This window comes from Prionailurus viverrinus, chromosome B1 (genome assembly GCF_022837055.1).
Source record: "Prionailurus viverrinus isolate Anna chromosome B1, UM_Priviv_1.0, whole genome shotgun sequence".
In the NCBI taxonomy this organism is placed as follows: Eukaryota; Metazoa; Chordata; class Mammalia; order Carnivora; family Felidae; genus Prionailurus; species Prionailurus viverrinus.
The window spans coordinates 97,226,829-97,244,975 of NC_062564.1; the positions used below are offsets into that span (position 1 = coordinate 97,226,829).

Consider the following 18,147-nt stretch of genomic DNA (forward strand, 5'->3'; position numbering starts at 1 on the left):
GACTCACTAAAGATTACAACAAAAACTGTCTATACCTTGGTACGTGTGTACTGTGTCCAGACAAAAAAAGTTAAATTACAAATAGGAAATATTGTATTTGTTTTCTTGAATTTAAATGTTTGTACTCTGGGAATATAAAGCTTACCTTAACTCCTGCACTTCCATTAGGCATCTTCTGCAGCTCATAAGGAAGCCTGATCCTTTCAGTTTGCACAATGGGATCATCAAATGATCGCCCATGAAGCTTTTTGAAGCCATGAATTGTATTTCTTACATTCGTGACTATCTGTTGACAGTAAACACTTTTCTTTATCAATTACTTAATGAATGCAAAATGAACACTATGCTATACTTTTAAACCACCAATTCTACACATTTAAGTTTAGAATTAGACACATTCATTTATCTGCCTTCCAGCTACTAGTAAAATTATACAGTAAGAATGTATGCACCTTAGGGGTGCCTGGATGGCTCAGGTGGTTGAGCATCAGATTCTCTTGATTTTGGCTCAGGTCACAATCCCAGGGTTCTGCAATTGAGCCCTGCATTGGGCTCCTTAAGACTGTCTCTCCCTCTGCCCCTCTTCCCCGCTCATGCTCTCTCTCTCAAAAATAAAATAAAATTTTTAAAGAATGTATGCATCTTAACTATTGCCCCTCAAATCATCCTATCCTAGGAATGTAGACTCAAAATTAATGTTTTCAAAAAAGAAAGAACAAAAGTGTAAAGGTTTTCAAATAATACAGTGAAAATCAATCTACAACTCATCTCTATGGTTTCCCTCAACACTTTTGCTTTAAGTGAATTAGTACTTTTTATTTCCTTCCACTTTCATTACTGTGTTTTTATTGAAACTGTGTTCCTTACTGCACCATTTTTCTTTTCTTCTCTGTGAAATTTCTCATTGTTGAGAACTGCTCCAAGGCTAGTAAATTTAAACTTCTTTTATGGAGCATGATGCTAAATTAAAGTGTCTTAATTTGTAAATGGCTTATATTTTAGGAAAGTAATTTTTTCTTAACTAGAACATGTAGTGCAAACTATAGAATATTACTGAGATCCAGTTGTTGTCCTCTTAGTTAAAGCCAAATAGATCTTGCTCTTCAATTACGAGATAAATGCTACAGGGATGCTCAATTACCACATTGGTCTCTTTACAGGAATAACTTTAGTTTGCTTTCTTCAGAGACTCTGATATCAATCATACAACTTAGAAGATCAAACAGAATATGAAATGTAAACTTTAGTGAAGAAGTCATTTTGAAACAAACTCAACATTTGTTTACATACAGTATGAAAGTGGAAGAGAAGATAAACAGTTTCATATATAGGCCAATTAGAAGACAACCTTGACAAAATCTTAAGCAGAGATTCCTAGATAAAGGAGTTAATTACTCCTACAAAGTCATGAGGGAAAAAAGTCCCATTAAAGTTATTTTATGAGGAAAAAACCCAGGTACACATTAAAATGTAAGAAGTAATTGTTAAGGGCTTTTGGTTTAGGGAAATAAAGTCCAAGGAAAATGAACCTGTAATAAGGAATATTAAAAGTAAATGTTCCACTTACAGACACTTCAGAAGCCTAGAAATATGAATACTTAAACTGATTCCATGTAAAGTAGCTACATTGGGTTACTCTGGAAATTAGTTCTTCCATCTTTCCTACCTTCTTTTTGCAGTAAGACATCACTTACTTATTGAAGTGTATATACTAGATAGGATACCACCTCATAGAAAAGTGACCATACAGGGAAAAAGTGGTGTCATAGGATAGCAACATCCTAACTTCACAATTCTAAAAAGACTTTTGTTTCTTTTTAATAAAATTTAAGAAATATTTTGCAACCCCCAAAGCAAAATATATCTATTAAAATACAAAGACATCAAGGTCTGTCCAATTTCCCTTCCTCTTTTTTCACTCTTAACTACATAAAGTGGAAGCTTAATTACCAAGATTCCATTAATTCTTCCTGTAAGTCAAAACATCTACATTAACAATTTACCTGGCTCTTAGCTGCATTTCCAATGGCTCGAGTTCTCGATCCCAAAGATATACAGGCCCTAAACGGGAGAAAAACACAAAGTTTATTTTCAGTGTAGGTTTACATTAATATGCCATTATTCTGCTTCTCCTTATGAAAAAATGAATTAAATGGATTAACATAATCATGTATATTCTAAAAATACATTAATGAACATCAGAATTTTGCATATTTTTGTTTCATAAGTAATGGAACAGTGGTCAGAATAAAGGTTAGAATTTTCAGAATAAATGCTAATACCTGGGGATGCTATGTTGGCCCCCAAAATTATTTTTCAAATTCTACAGGTTATGACCTACTAAAAAAATTAACTGAGTTCACTAAGGCCAGGTTGAATGAATCTAAATCCAGGCTCTATAATCTTGTAGAAATTACCTAACCATTATTTGTCTCTGTTTCCCATCTGGAAGATAATGATGATAATAATACCTACTCACAGAGTTGTGTGAGGATTAAATGAATATAGACAATGCTTTGAACACTATCACTGCTATTTTTTTATTACTGTATTTAGATTTAATTCTAAGGCAAATGTAGAGCAATATTTTCATCAAAATATTATTTCATGTTAAAATTCAAGAAAGTGTTTCTATGATTTTAGTTGTAATTACAGGTAATTATTCACTCAACCAATAAATATTTGCAAGCATTGTGGGCATACTAGCTATCATCACTGCCGCTGGAGAATTTATAGTTTACTGAAAAAAATCAACATATAGAACTGTGATACACTAACAAAAAAGAATAATTACTTCTATATGATTAGGCTTAGGAAAAGCAAGTAAAAGAGGTGACTTGTGAATTAAGATTTGAAAGACAAAACATCTTAATAGCCATCTGTCTTGTTCAAAAGGACATTTCTGGTATGTAAGTATACATCTATTCTCAATATGATAACCAGAGTGATCCATTTAAAGACTAAGGTCATGAAATTCCCCTGCTGAAAATCCTCCAATGGTGTCTTGTCTCACAAAGCAAAAGCTTAAGTGTCCCCAACAGCCAATAAAGTCCTTTCTGGTCTGGTCCTTGGCTGCTCTACCCTGTAGCTTCAATCTAGGTACACTGGTCTCCTTGTTATTTCTAGAATAGGGCAAGCACACTTCTTCCTCAGGTCCTTTGTACATGTTGTCCTCTATTTCTGGAACACTTCTAAATACACCCATATGGCTTGCACTCACTCTCACTTTTTTCAGGTCTCTGCTCAAACATCAGCTTATAATTAACATCTTTCCTATCTTCTATAAATAACATTTTCTGCTCCTCCCAAACATATGCATCTCCTCTGTTTACCCAATTTTATTTTCCTGCAAAATGTATCACCATCTAATACAATTTATTTACTGACTATATCGCCACATGATAGGGCATGAACTCCATGAGGGCAGATAATGCGTGCCCCATTCCCTTGATCTCCACTACCCAATATGGCAGCCATTAGCTATATGTGTGGCTAGTAAAGTTTAACCGAAATAAAAAATTCAGTTTCTCAACATTATTCACATTTCAAGTGCTCAACAGCGAACTTTCAAGGGCTTAACAGGTATAAGTGGCCGGTGGGTATACAGAGAACAGAATACACACAGAACAAAAAAGATATACAGTAGAATACAAAGTCCTACTGTATAGTACTGGCTTTGATCATTATCTGGCAATATACTAAAGACACTTATTGAATGAATAGAAAGATGGCTCCTAAGGGTAATGCGTATTTAGAGACTAGGGGGAATACAACTTGGCAGTTTCATTTGACATTGTGATAGATACTTTCAGGATTAGATTATACAGGGCCTCAAATGACAGATTATAAATTTGAAATTTATTTCAGTAGGTAAAGGGAATTCATTAAAGTCTTCTGAACAATGAAGAGAACATTTCTTACCCATATGTAAGACAAAAAAAAAAAAAAAAGAGGAAAAAATGCACAGTGTTATAAGAACAGTGTTGTTATTTTTTTAAACATTTATTTTTGAGACAGACAGAGAGTATAAGCAGCGGAGGGACAGAAACACAAGGAGACACAGAATCCAAAGCAGGCTCCAGGCTATGAGCTGTCAGAACAGAGCCCAACATGGGGCTCAAACCCACGAACTGTGAGATCATGACCTGAGCCGAAGTCAGATGCTTAACCGACTGAGCCAGCCAGGCGCCCCCCAGTACAATGTTTAAGGGTTGAACAATACACTGTTATATTGGGGACTACTGCATTTTAAAGGAGGGCAGTTAAGTTCATTTAGTTAATTTAACAGATTCTGGTTGAGTAATTATGCCTGGCACTCTTGTTAGAGGGGGAAAAATCGTGGTTTTGGCTCTTGGAACTTACAAGTGCTACAGACTCACAAATGAAAGTAAACTAGGTGCTACAACAGAAGGTATACATAGTGCTATAAGAGTACATAACAGGGGTGCCTGTCTGGCTCAGTTGGTTAAATGTCTAACTCTTAGTTTAGGCTCAGGTCGTGATCTCGAGGTTTGTGAGTTTGAGCTCTGCATCAGGCTCTGTGCTAACAGTGCAGAGCCTGCTTGAGATTCTCCCTCTCCCTCTCTCCCTCTCTCCCTCCCTCTGCTAGCACTGTCTCTGTCTCTCTCAAAATAAATGAACAAACTTAAACAACAAAAAAACAGTAGGTAACAGAATTGACCTAGAGGAGGAGGATCAGGAAAGGCTTACCCAAGGAAATGATGAGATTTGGAGGAAGAGTAAATGATAAGGGGGTGGAAGTAAAGGAGATTTGGCAGAGATCATTTTGGCCACAGTGTGACCTGATGGGACAAAGGCTAGAAGTTACCAGTAATCTTTATTCAGGATGATGGCAGTTGAGACAGGGGGAGAAGGAATTAAGAGATACTCAGGAGGTAAAACTCAAAGGACTTGGTGACAGACTGTATCTTCACTGTCCAATATGGTAGCCACCAGTCACATGTGATGTGACTGGTATGATTTGAAATGTACTTATTTTAGGTGCGAAAACATACTCTGGACTTTGAAGATGTAATATTTAAAAAGGAATATAGGGGCACCTGGCTGGCTCAGTCCGTTAAGCATCCGACTTCGGCTCAGGTCATGATTTCACAGTTCGTGGTTTCTAGCTCTGTGTCAGGCTCTGTGCTGACAGCTCAGAGCCTGGAGCCTGTTTCAAGTTCTTTGTCTCCCTCTCTCTCTGCCCCTCCCCTGTTCACGCTCTGTCTCTGTCTCAAAAATAAACAAACATTAAAAAAAAAATTAAAAAAAATAAAAAGGAATATAAAATATCTCATTGATTTTAAAATACGGAAATAAGACTCTGGATATATAGAATTAAATCAAATATATTAAAATTAATTTCACCTGTTATCCTTTTAATGTAACTACTAGAACATTTATGCATGTGGCTAACATTTTTACTGAACAGTGCCAAAACAGGTAAGAGCTCTGAAGAGGCAAGTATCAAGACTAATGTCTAGGTTTCTCATTTGGATACGAGGGTAGAGAGTGGTGCCATTAAAAAAAAAATTTTTTTTTAATGTTATTTTTGAGAGAGAGAGAGAGAGAGAGAGAGAGAGAGAGAGAATGCAAGCGAGGAAGGGGCAGAAAGAGAGGGAGACACAGAATCCAAAACAGGCTCCAGCCTCTGAGCCGTCAGCACAGAACCTGACACGGGGCTCGAACTCACAAACTTGCAGTCAGATCATGACCTGAGCCAAAGTTGTGGATGCCCAACTGACTCAGCCACCCAGGTACCCCCAGAGGGTGCCATTTAATGAGCCATAAAACACTGTGAGAAGAACAGGTTTGAGGATGGACCATCACGAGTGCTAATTTGGATATGCTGAGATTGAGGTACATTTGAGACATCCAAGCAAATCATCTTCCAAATAATTCAGTTCAACATAGTCCCCAACAGAAGAGATTTTGCATACCCAATATGGTTGTCTATGTGGATGGTTGGCATTCCATCCTTCAGTTCATCAGAGAAAATATGGATTTGCATTCTCTTAGACTACTTTATTATAATCTGTCTTTCTCTCAATTCCATTATTTGGACACACTTATGAACATTTAAAATTTTTCAATACTAGGCTACCATCACTTGAGTGTACCAAAAATCTTATTCAGTTGATTTTTAAGAACTTACCTTCTGTTAGAACACTAGCGTCAAATAACATTGATTCAACTATAATTTAGTAAGTGCTAGATTCTTTGAACTATGCTGCACACATACCACTTCACAGAAAAACTGAACAGTGAGTTTCCATTATTATTCTCTGAAGTTAAAAGACAACTTTAAAGTTGAAACAATTTAATGTTATAGCTTGAAAATACCCAGTTACCATATGCAGAAAACCTTCCTCACATAGCTAAAAGGCTTCAAATTCCTTCAATTTCTTTCAAAAAGATTTTTGAATGCAATCATTAAACAAATACTTGCTAAATATTTTCAGAAAAATAAAAATACCTAGTATCTCTCAAAACTTTTACCTGACTTTACTAACACCAAGGGAAATAAACACATTATACCACACTTCAGCCTACATAAGTGTTTTTATAAAGTAGTTTCAAGAGTTTAATATTCAATAGTTTACCCAAATGTATACCGCAATAATTTATTTATATTATACTTTCTATGGTTTATTTCAACTCTTTAGAAATTCCATTTTATACCTAAAATCAAACAAAAAAATACAGGGTTTACGATGCCCCTTAAATCTTTATTTTTTTTAATTTATTTTTTTAATGTTTGTTTATTTTTGAGACAGAGAGAAACAGAGCATGAACGGGGGAGGGTCAGAGAGAGGGAGACACAGAATCTGAAGCAGGCTCCAGGCTCCGGAGCTGTCAGCACAGAGCCTGACGAGGGGCTCGAACTCCTGGACTGTGAGATCATGACCTGAGGGGAAGTCGGACGCTTAACTGACTGAGCCACCCAGGCACCGTGCCCCTTAAATCTTTAATTTCCAATGTGATATTGCCACCCTAGCGGTAGTCCCAGATTCTCAGAGAATGCCAAAAATTCTAAACAAACAATGTCTAAATGTCCTATGTCACTAAATGTCCTATGTCACTTTCAACAAAGGAGGGGTATAAAAACCAAATGACAGGTGTTACTTTAAGAAAGCTGTATTTGTATCTTCCCTTAAAACTAAAGATTAACTTTCTTTCTCTCTTATAAAGTCTATTTTTATAAGGCCAAAACCAATCAGGTTGGAGAAAACACATACTGTCAACAGACTATGAGACTTCTCATTCTCACCTAAGAGGTCCATACTCTTTAAATTTGTTTACTTCTTTGTCAATCTCCACTAAGAATTCAAAGCCTCTTGATTTTACCACTTTGATTTAAAAAATAGCCCTATTTAAAAAATTTTCAGCTTTCCCTTGCCAATTTCCCTAAGATCACAATTATTATCAAGCACATGTTAAGAAAACAATGGCTGAATTAATGATGATATGAGAGGGCAATCAACTGGTTTAAATCAGGGGCTCCTGAGATGGCAGTAGCACCCTTCCTCCATCCCCCCAACTCCTCACTCCCAGACAGACAACCAAAAATGCATCTTTAGATATTGTCAGATGTACCCTAAGAGGCAAAATCTCCAACTGAGAACCACTGCTTTATAGCATCATTTTCCAAATACTGTTCTGTGGAATATAATTCCTTGGAGGTTCAAATAAATTGAGGAAAACATTCTTTCCTTGGAATGTTTCAATGCCTATAAACAAATTAACAGATCTGAGAAGTTTTGCTGTAAAGAAAACATCTGGTTATTATTTCCCAAGGTTAACTATCTGGAAAAAAAAACTGCCCTAGAAGGAAGTGGGGGAGGAATGTTCTCAAAAGAACTTATGGTTGCCATTTGCTTTCTAGCTTGCTACTTAGAAAAATAAGACTCCTAGGCATATATGATTTAGTAATAACAAAAACTTTCCAGTCTTTCAATATGGTCAACGGATAAAGAATTTTTAACATATAAAAAAATAAAAATTTAATTCCAAATGCTTTTAGTATATGTGCCTAGTTCATAAATAAATTGGTTCACAACTTGAAACTATTAACAGAAATCACATGAACACTTACAGTTGACTCTTGAACAATGAGGGAGTTAGGGGTGCTGAATCACTGCACAGTTGGAAATCCATGTATAATTTTTGACTCCCCACTTAACTACTAATAACCTACTGCCTTAGTGGTAACAACTGATTAACACATATTGTGTGTTATATGTATTAAACACTGTATTCTTACATTAAGCTAGAGAAAAAGAAATATTAAGAAAATTATAGGAAAGAAAAAATATATTCATGGTAGTGTACTGTATTTGTCAAAAAAAGTCCACATTAAGCGGGGACGTGCACAGTTCAAACCCATATTGTTCACGGGTCAACTATACATAGGAAGACATATTTAAAAAGCTAATTAGTCATATTAAATAAGATATATTTAACTGAAAAGCTGATTATCTTAAAATTCAACAGGTCAAATTCTAAATAGCAATGCACAATAATTTTAAAGTTCTTTCAATTACGAATGCCTAGACAAGGGATTTGCAAATTATGATTTGCCATCTGTTTTTGTAAACAAAGCTTTATCAGAACACAGCTATGCTGATTAATCTGTATTGTAGTGACCACATACATACTAAAGACTACCAATAGCATGTTAAACACCTTAAACTCACAATAGATAATATGTAATTTGTACTTATCATTCCTTGCCTTCTAGAAACTTTTCAGAATTTCTCACCCACAAATTCAAGGCAATAACTAGAGACTCATTTTATCATAGAAAATATTCATAGTAAAAAATTTTACAGTCCTAGCTTTGGCCATGCTAATGTATGAGCCATCTGCCTTTCCACTTCTCTCAGCACAATTAAAAACAAAAAAGGCAAGGTATTCATTGAATTTTTGTTTTTGTCAACACCAAAATAACAATTTGAAATGTCCACTAATGTAGTGCATCAATGGAATGCTGTACAGCCATTTAAATAAATTAGGTCAGAATAGCTAAAATCAACAACACAAGAAACAATAGGTGTTGGAGGGGATGTGGAGAAAGGGGACCCCTCTTGCATTGTTGGTGGGAATGCAAACTGGTGCAGCCACTCTGAAAAACAGTATGGAGGTTCTTCAAAAAGTTAAAAATAGAACTTCCCTATGACCCAGCAATTGCACTAGCAGGTATTTACCCAAAGGAGCTAGAGAGTATTATGTTAAGCAAGTCAGTCAGAGAAAGACAAATACCGTTATGATTTCACTCATATGTGGAATTTAAGAAACAAAACAAATGAGCATAAGAGAAAAAAAAGAGGCAAACCAAGAAACAGATTCTTAACTACAAAGAAGAAACCGATGGGTTACCAGAGGGGAGGTGGGTGGGGGGATGGATTAAATAGATGATGGGGATTAAGAGTTGTGATGAGCGCTGGGTGTTGCATGGAAGTGCTGAATCACTGAATTGTACACCTGAAACTAATATTACACTGTACATTAACTGGAAATTTAATAAGAACTTTCTTATAAAAATTTTTTTAAATGAGGTAAATTAGACCCAAATGCACAAGTTTGAGATGTCCACTATATTCTGAAAAAAATATTGCAAAATATTATGTAATTCTACTTTTGTTAAAAACAAATAGAAAAACATCCCAGTTATGTATGCATGTTCATACATTTGTAATAAACCTAGAAACGTACACACTGAAGTTTACTAGGTGGTTGGGAAAAGACAAAGGAAATTTACTTTCTGGTTTGCATTTAAAATATTTTTAATCAAAGTTAACATAAGCTTATAGTAAAACATACAAAGCCAATTCATATGGTACAAAGAGTATTTAAATAAAATGTAAAAGCCTCCCCTCCCTCCCAATCCCCAACAACTGCTATCATCATAAAAAGTCCTCCTACCCAACTATCTACCATTAACCTCTGGAGTTTGGCATTTCCTACGTACAAAACTGTTTATTTTTAATACCCCAAAGTAAATGATTTCTACGTGTGTACATTGAAAAGGACGCCTCAATGTAACATATAAGTAACATATTGCTACATTTTCGGATTATTCATACACTGATAAAGGGAAATAGGGAAAAAGACAGAAAACCAAAAAACAAAATACGAACTCTGATCATATAGAATTTATACAAACTACACTTAACAAAAATCTCTTGAAATAGTTTCACTTTTCCTTATTGTAAAATAGGTTCATAAAAATTCAAAACATTATAGTCTATGTATTAAAAGCACATCTTCCTTAATTCTACTCACAAGAAATATGCATTGTTTGTAGTTTATTGTCTTCCGTACTGCTTTCCCCCATATGCTTGTACTAACATATTTTGTGTTTGTATAATTTTATGAATTTTTTAAACGAAATAAGATTTTTTACATGTTCTTAAAATAACATATTTTGTGTTTGTATAATTTTATGAATTTTTTAAACAAAATAAGATTTTTTACATGTTCTTAAAATAACTTAAAAGCCTATTAAAGCATTTTAAAACAGTATTTCTTAGAAACTAGCCAAAAATTGATGAATTTATTGATATTAGAGCAAAGATGCTTCTCAGCCAAATAATGTGCTCGTTATTCCTCATTATGTTAATATGGATATACAATCCTTATGCCAATGGATAATGGAGGACACTGAGGTTCTGGGGTCAAAGAGGCCTGAAACTGAATCCATTCCATTGCTTACAAGTTCTTGGCAAAACATTTAAATTTGCTTTAGGCTTCTTATGAAGGAGGAAAAAAAAAAAAAAAAGCTAGTATTACCAAACTCAGAGAATTGATGTAGCATGTATAACAATGGAAGCCCAATGCTTGGCACATGGCAATCACTATTATCAACAAAGGCAGCGTGTTTTAGCTGATTACGTGCTTTAATCTAATAGTGAATGAAGATTCTTGGCTGCAGTTTTCTTTTCCCCTGTAAGAAACTAATCACTTTGATATAATTAAGCCTGGGATAGAAATTCCAATCCCCACATCTATATGCTTAATTGAATAATACAAACTTATCTAAAAATGTGCATACTCAGTAATCCTACTTCTAAGAATCTGAAGGAATTAAAGGTTAAAAAATTTAGTTCCAAAATAGCTACTGCAGTATGGCTTATTAAAAAATGTCCTCAATGTCCAAAAAGGGATGGATTAAAGAAATGATTATACAAACACTGAAACTAATGGTATAGAAATATGTTTTACATAGAAAGAAGTTACCCAACAGGCTATAAAGTATAATCTATCCTTGAAACACAGAGAAAATACTCTAAGTTTTATTTCTGGATGGAGGAATTACAATTCTTACTTTCGTCTTTTAATGTGCCTGTACTTCTTTTATTTTTTAATTTTTTTTAATGTTTATTTATTTTTGAGAGACAGACAGAGTGCGAGCAGGGCAGGGGCAGAGAGAGGAGACACAGAAAACAAAGCAGGCTCCAGGCTCTGAGCTGTCAGCACAGAGCCCAATGTGGGGCTCAAACCCATGGACTGTGAAATCATGACCTAAGCAGAAGTTGAAAGCTTAACCGACTGAGCCACCCAGGCGCCCCATAATGTGCCTGTATTTCTACAATGAACATGTACTATTATGTGTACTTGTTTTAAATAAGAAAATGTTCTGAAATTAATTTTTTCCTCTAACTTATGCATGTTAATTTCCTTCTCCCTCTTCAGTTTATGCACAAGAGAAGAGCAGCGAGTACAAGCATTCCACCTTTACAGAAGGGGAATCTGAAGAACAGGTTAAATTACTTGTTCTTGGTCCCTTAATTGTAGGCCAAAACTTAATTATCTTTTCCATTAAACCGTCCTTCTTGGTTTATACACGGGAGCTTCCCATGTATACATACATAATCAATTCTGTTAATGAAACGAACGTAAAAAAGTATAAATGCCAAAACCAACTAACTTAAATGGAACACTTCCTTCTTCTTTCTGCAAGAAATTCTTTCCTTTCCTCTTTCTGGAAATACCTATGTCTCACTACCTTGGTGTCAGCAACCAGAATATAGAAAAAAAAGTTTTTGAAGAGCTAGTTTATATGTATCATTAAATACTGTAGCGTTTCAGAAAAGTTACAGGTTATCTAATAGCTATGCTTTTTGCAAGATAAGTATTCAATAAATAAAGGTCCAGGTATCTGGAAAAGCTGTTTTCACTCAATAATTTAAGCTCCATAGTAAATACAGTGTAAAAACAAACTACAGTGATGTATTAGTTCAGCAACAAAAGATCCTGAATAACAGTACACAGCCATGAAAAAGAAGGACAGAGTTGCTGATGCAAGCTAAGAATACAAAACTTCCACCTGACCGATTTTCTCATTTGGATTTGGTTCATTCTAGGTATTAGTAGTGGCTCTTACACACAGATCAGAAATATCATATTAAATCTCAGCCACACAGAATTAGCCAATGTGCTTAAGAATAGTAGTAAAGAGACTTCTAGAACATGAAAATGAGCACCCTAATTTTTAAAGAACACCCTGTTAAGTCTGGCCAGGTTCTTTAGAGGGTCATGGACTCACTACTAAGACATCTGAACCCGGAAATACAGTACGTCTTACAGTTCCAGTTTCTGATCTTTTAGGATAAGGCTTTAAGGATTAGGGGAATGTTCATCCTACCCGTCACTTTTTTTCCACGGGCTAAGTCCCTGAAGCCAGAGACTGTCCCCATTAAACCTCTACTCTGCTCAAAGAGGACAGTGGAATTTACTGGTTCTTTTCTGGCAGCCTGTATCTGTTGTGGTGCTAAACAAGATCTGGCAGACATGAAGTCATAAATGAGTCCACAATTACTGCCTCAGCCTCTCATTGTGCATAAAGGTTGGAAAAAGATGTAAAATGAAGCAAGCATTGTAACAGTACTATGCTCATATTTGAGAATTTAAACATGCAAATTTTACATGGATGTACATGCACAGAATATAACAAATGTATCTAGAATAAGATGGTATAAAACCCTTTGGAATATTCTTGAAAGAAACCAAAGCACACACTGCTTCAGGTAAGCTACTCTTCAACATCTCCTTGACATTTTTTAATTATTCATAAAAGTATAGTAATTTTATCATTTTAAAGGGTTAGTTTAACACTGATCTTAAGATTAGTCTTATATTTACATAAATATTACATTTTGGAGAGTCTAATTAATGTTTACTTTTCCACAGAAAGTAAGATATGAACAGTTGGTTTGTTCATAAAACTACGGGAAACAGGAGCCAACAATAAAAGGCTAGTTTTTCATATTCCTGTCTTAATTATTCTTTGTCTAATTATCCTTTGCCAACAAACTTGGCAGAAGAGAGAAACAATGGAACATGTGGAAACATGTTTCCGTGACATAATGCCACTCCTAAGTCTTTCATCGACTGTTCATAAAAGAATCACTCCACAGTCATGTTTATACAGGACAGCCTCCTGATCCTTCTACGATTCATTCTGCACAAATACGCTTTTGATAGGTTCTAGTTGCACCGCTTTCCATTAACAGACTAACATTACCAACACAGGAGGCCAACAACACCCATCCCTCACTCCCTCGCTATTAATGCATCATTAACAATACGCCACTGGAAATCGGCTCGATTACCCCGAATTTTCAAGGGCATTGGGGGAAAACGCCGCACACCTTAACAACTTCTCATAAATAAATAAATAAATGCCAGATGACGCTGCAACTCATCTTTCTGATGTATGCAGTCTAAGTTTTTATTTCTTACTTTTCTGAAAGCTGTCACGCAGAAAGACACGGGGAAAGGAGAAAGGGCAGAATGAACGAAGAATTCTTTACTCAGCTAATGGGAATTGCCCGCCCGCAGCCGATAATCTCAGGCAAACCCCACTAAAGGTAACCAGACATCTTTTCAGAAATTCGTTCAGGATATCGAGATGGTTCCGCACCAACCCCCCAAAACTAAGCAGGCCTGGGGAACAGAGGCGGGGAAGGGGTGATGGGGGCGTGTGTGGTTACAGAATGGTGATTCGAGAACTATGCGAGTTAAGACCCTTGTCCTTGAAGGAAAAGCAGGTTTGCAGTCCGACTCCCACCTGGGCCCGCCAACCTGCGGTCTCTAGAGATTGCAGTTGATGGGCTGCACCTGTCATCACAAGGTTCGGCGCGCATCAGAAGAAACCAGCAGGCAGGACCACGTCGTAGGGTCTGGAGTAAACGTTTGTTAGGGTTGGGGTTATGATCAAGCCAAGACACTTACGGGGTACACCTGTCGCTGTACTCATTGGCGATGGTCTCGATGCCGCCACTCCTTGCTACAGCGATGTAGCAGTTGAGAAAGCCGAGGTCAATGCCAACCACAGACATCCCGCCTCCTAATCGTCGGGGTGCTTGTGCTGAAGCCTCTTGTGCGGGAACAGCGTCCTCTTCTGAGCTCTTGCTCCAGGAATTGGGACTCCTAAGAGAAGCAAAGGAAAAACAACCCGAAGTCGCTACGCATTAAATCTAGGACAGTGCGTCGGGGAGCAGCGGCGGAGATGAAGGCCTCCCGGGCCGCTGCCTCCGCCGCCTAGATCTCTCTCCACTGCGGTTCGGCCGCCTCCAACCGGCAGTTACATACGTCTGCGCCTGCGCGCTCGGCAGCCAGGGAGGTGCGCGAGTCTCCTCTCCGCGCCCGAGGCTGCTCCCCGCCTAGACTTCGGCCCCTTCCGTCAGTACTCGGGCAACGGCTGCCCGAGGAGCTGCGGGTTCGAGAAAGATCTGGAAAATGGAGGCGGCTGAGGCAGCCGGGGGTGGGAGGGAGAAGGCGGAGCGGGTAGGATCGGGGAGGATCAGGGAGGAGAGGAGGGGAAGCGAAGGCAGTTTGCTCGCCATCGCGCGGCAGCTGGGAGCACTGCGGGTGGGCTAGGTAAGAGGCAGTCTCCCGGCCCCGCGCTTTGCCGGTGTGTTTTGAAGCACCCCTTTTGGGTTGTTTTGGCAACTAGGGGCACGCCTAATTATAGTGGCTGGATAATGCCCAGGCTTGCCCGAAGTCGGTAGCGCAGGCCGGAAGGCGCTGGCCTGGCGCCGCCTCCTCTCTCTTTCCCACAGAAGGGCTACCCACAGCCAGAGCACCCACCCGTCGGCCTCGCCGCCCCGTGGGGCCCATGTGTCTCCAGCCCACTGCGCTCGCAGTCTGGCCGCGACGTCCTGCCGCGCGCCGCGCCTGGCTCTGTGAAGTGGCGCCCATTGTGCCGCACGGCGGCCTCCTCGTCTCACCTGCCTCCAGGGGCGCTGCCGTTCACGGGGCGGGGGAGAAAGGAGTCCTTTTCATTTCACTAGCTGCATTTTCTTGTGTGAAAGAAGCTGAACAAATTTTAGGGTTTTATTTTTGCTTACCAGGGCCTGCAATGCCAAAGAACAAACTTAGGCCAAGAAACAAGAGCGCACTGACAACTTTCCCTTCATGTAGCTTCTTTACACTATCATAAAGATGCGGTCTCCTCCACTAACCCTCACCTCTGAAAACCAGTATTACAGGAAAGTGACCTTACGGCTGTGTGTCACTATGACACCAGGCAAACTTGTGCCTTCCCTCCATACTCTGCCCTTTGGTCCGCAGAAAAAGAGCCTAGTGTGGTCCAGCTGCTTGCCTTCATTTGATCTGCATCTTTTGTCTATCTGAAAATTAATCGTTATAGTTTACACTTACAGAGTTTTACTGTCCTGTTCCTTCTTGTTCAGTTCCTCGTGGGTTCCCTGTTCCTTTTCACCCAATTCTTTGTATGTTTCTTGTTTCCTATTTGTTTCCTTCTTGAAATAGGATTTTTTACCAGATATTTTAATACTCTTCTTGTTCCTACTTGTTCTCTTCTTTAAAGAACTTACACTTTTTACTACTATCAATGCTGCGACTGCAGCAGCAGCAACTGTGAATATAGCTCCAGCTGCTGTTGCTAAGAGGAACATGAAGTCCATTTTCAACGGTAATACTAAGGAAACTGGAATGTACGGTACTGTTTTGAAACCAGTCTTTTTATATTAAGGAGTCACATTTTTCTCCCATTGCACAAGCACACAGGAGAATGTGTAGCTCCCGGTTGACGCTGTCCTCGGTCTTTTTCTACGCTACCAAACTGGGTGGAGCGGCCTCCCAGTAGGCAGTGTGGGAGCAGAGTAGGGATTCGGTACTGCCGCCCCCAAAAGAACCCTGGGCCCCCAGCCGTACTGGGCGTCTCATGGCTTCTACCTTTCCTCCTCTGTTGCTTCTTCTGCCATCATCCTTTTGAGCCTACCACCGTCTAGATTTATTCCAGATTTATCCTGAAACTCCTGTAGGACCATTTATCTATGCTGTCTGTAAAACTTGAGGATGTGGGAATGATTTTTCTATTTCTATTAAAGAACATTTAAAATATTAAAAAGAAACGGTTGAGGTCAGGAGCAAGGTGTTATCATCGCATTCTTTACTATTACTGGGAGGAAATCATAATACCTAGTGGCTAAAAGCATGACAAGCTTTGGGGTCACATAGACTTGGATTGTAGTCCCAGGCTCACCTAATTTATAGTGGTAGGACCTTGCCAAATGACTTAACACTCAAGGTTCAAAATCTGTTAAAGACAAATACACCTACTATGTTGTTTTTTTATTATTAAATAATGTAAGCATAACAATAGTGCTTAGTTGGCACCAAAAAGGCCAAAAAATGGAAGTTATGCCTAGCCATTGCTAGAATATAGGAATATTGACTTATTTACATTGATCCATATACAGCAGCCTTCCTGTACTCTCATAAATCTAGTATTTGTAAAGTTTCTTGGATTTTCTGTGTATAGAATCATGTGGCCTAGGACATAACTAATCTTTTTTTCATTTTTAATCCTTTACCTGTTTTTTCTTAATTATGTTGCCTAAAGTCTCTAATATGATGTTGAATATGAGCAGTAGTGATAAGCATATTTATCTTGTGCCTAACAAATACTTCCGTGTTTTTGATGTAAGTTAAAATTATCCTCTTTTCCTGTTTGCTAAGAGTTTTTCTCCTAAGTGGACATTGAAACTTAACAAAGGTTATTTATCTATTGGTATGATCTTTTTCTTTTCCCTTAATCTGTTAATGTATTAATAGATTTTTCTAATATCCTTGTGTTCCTGGTATAAACCAGCTACGTTATGATATTCTGATTATTTTTAGATCTATTGGATTTGGCTTGTGCTTATTTTATTTAGAATGTTTGCATTTTAAATAAATTTTCCTTTCTTTACTCATCTTGTTGATATCAGGATTATACTAGCCTCAGAGAAGTTGAGACATTTCCTCTCTTTATTCTTTTGCAAAGTTTTGGTAAAATATGCCTGTAAACCATTTTGACCTTGAGCTTATGAGGCTTATGACCACTGGTTAAATTTCTTTAGTGGTTATAGTCTATGTTTTCTATTATTTCTTGAATTAATATTGATTTATGTTTTTACAGAAAATTTACCGTGCTAAGTTTTCACATTTGCTATCATTGTTGAATACTCACTTATGAGTTTTGAAAATCTCTTCTGCAGTTATATGTCCATTTTTTTTCCCATTTTTTTTTAATGTTTATTTTTGAGAGAGAGAGAAAGAGAAAGTGAACAGGGTAGGGGCAGAGAGAGAGGGAGACATAGAATGTGAAGCAGGCTCCAGGCTCTGAGCTGTCAGCATAGAGCCCAAGGCAGGGCTCGAACGCGAGATCATGACCTGAGTGGAAATTGGGCCCTCAACCGACTGAGCCACCCAGGCATCCCTCCATTTTCTCATTCTTAATATTGTTTATTTGAATCTTTTTTTTTTTTCTTGGTTCCTATCACTGGTGCTTTGTTACAGTGTCTTTGTTTTCTACTTCATCTGCTGTTTATTATTTCCTTCTATATTTTTATGTTTACTTTGTTCTTTTTCTGATCTCCTGAGTTTAACACCTAGCTCATTAATTTTCAGTCTTTCTTATTTTTTAATACATGTATTTGCAGTCATAAATTTCCTTCCAGATACCATTTTAGTTGAATCTCTACCTGAATTTTCAAACAACTGAGATAGAAGAGCAGGCAATGGATATAAAAATACCAGCATGAATACTGCTGGTAAAACATTACAGAAATGTATGCATCTATAGGCTTGTGATTATTGCACCCCAGAATTAAGCAGATTTATCTAGAAGGAGAT

The 18,147-nt window shown here is 37.6% G+C and overlaps 1 protein-coding gene across 2 annotated transcripts in view; it reads right to left on the minus strand.

The window, feature by feature from the left end:
* The window catches only part of HSPA4L (heat shock protein family A (Hsp70) member 4 like), a 51,682-nt gene extending 35,941 nt beyond the window's left edge, over positions 1 to 15,741 (minus strand). Inside the window, exons 1-4 of one of the 2 annotated variants that reach the window (XM_047855965.1) lie at positions 15,667 to 15,741; positions 14,236 to 14,433; positions 2,004 to 2,061; positions 146 to 286 (exon numbers count right to left, since the gene is read on the minus strand). In XM_047855965.1, coding sequence (XP_047711921.1) covers positions 146 to 286; positions 2,004 to 2,061; positions 14,236 to 14,342 — 306 coding nt within the window. In that variant the 5' untranslated portion in view covers positions 14,343 to 14,433; positions 15,667 to 15,741. Of the gene's footprint in view, positions 1 to 145; positions 287 to 2,003; positions 2,062 to 14,235; positions 14,434 to 15,093; positions 15,138 to 15,666 lie in introns of those variants that run through there. The other variant, XM_047855966.1, reaches the window with a different exon arrangement.
* Between the last annotated feature and the right edge of the window lie 2,406 nt (positions 15,742 to 18,147).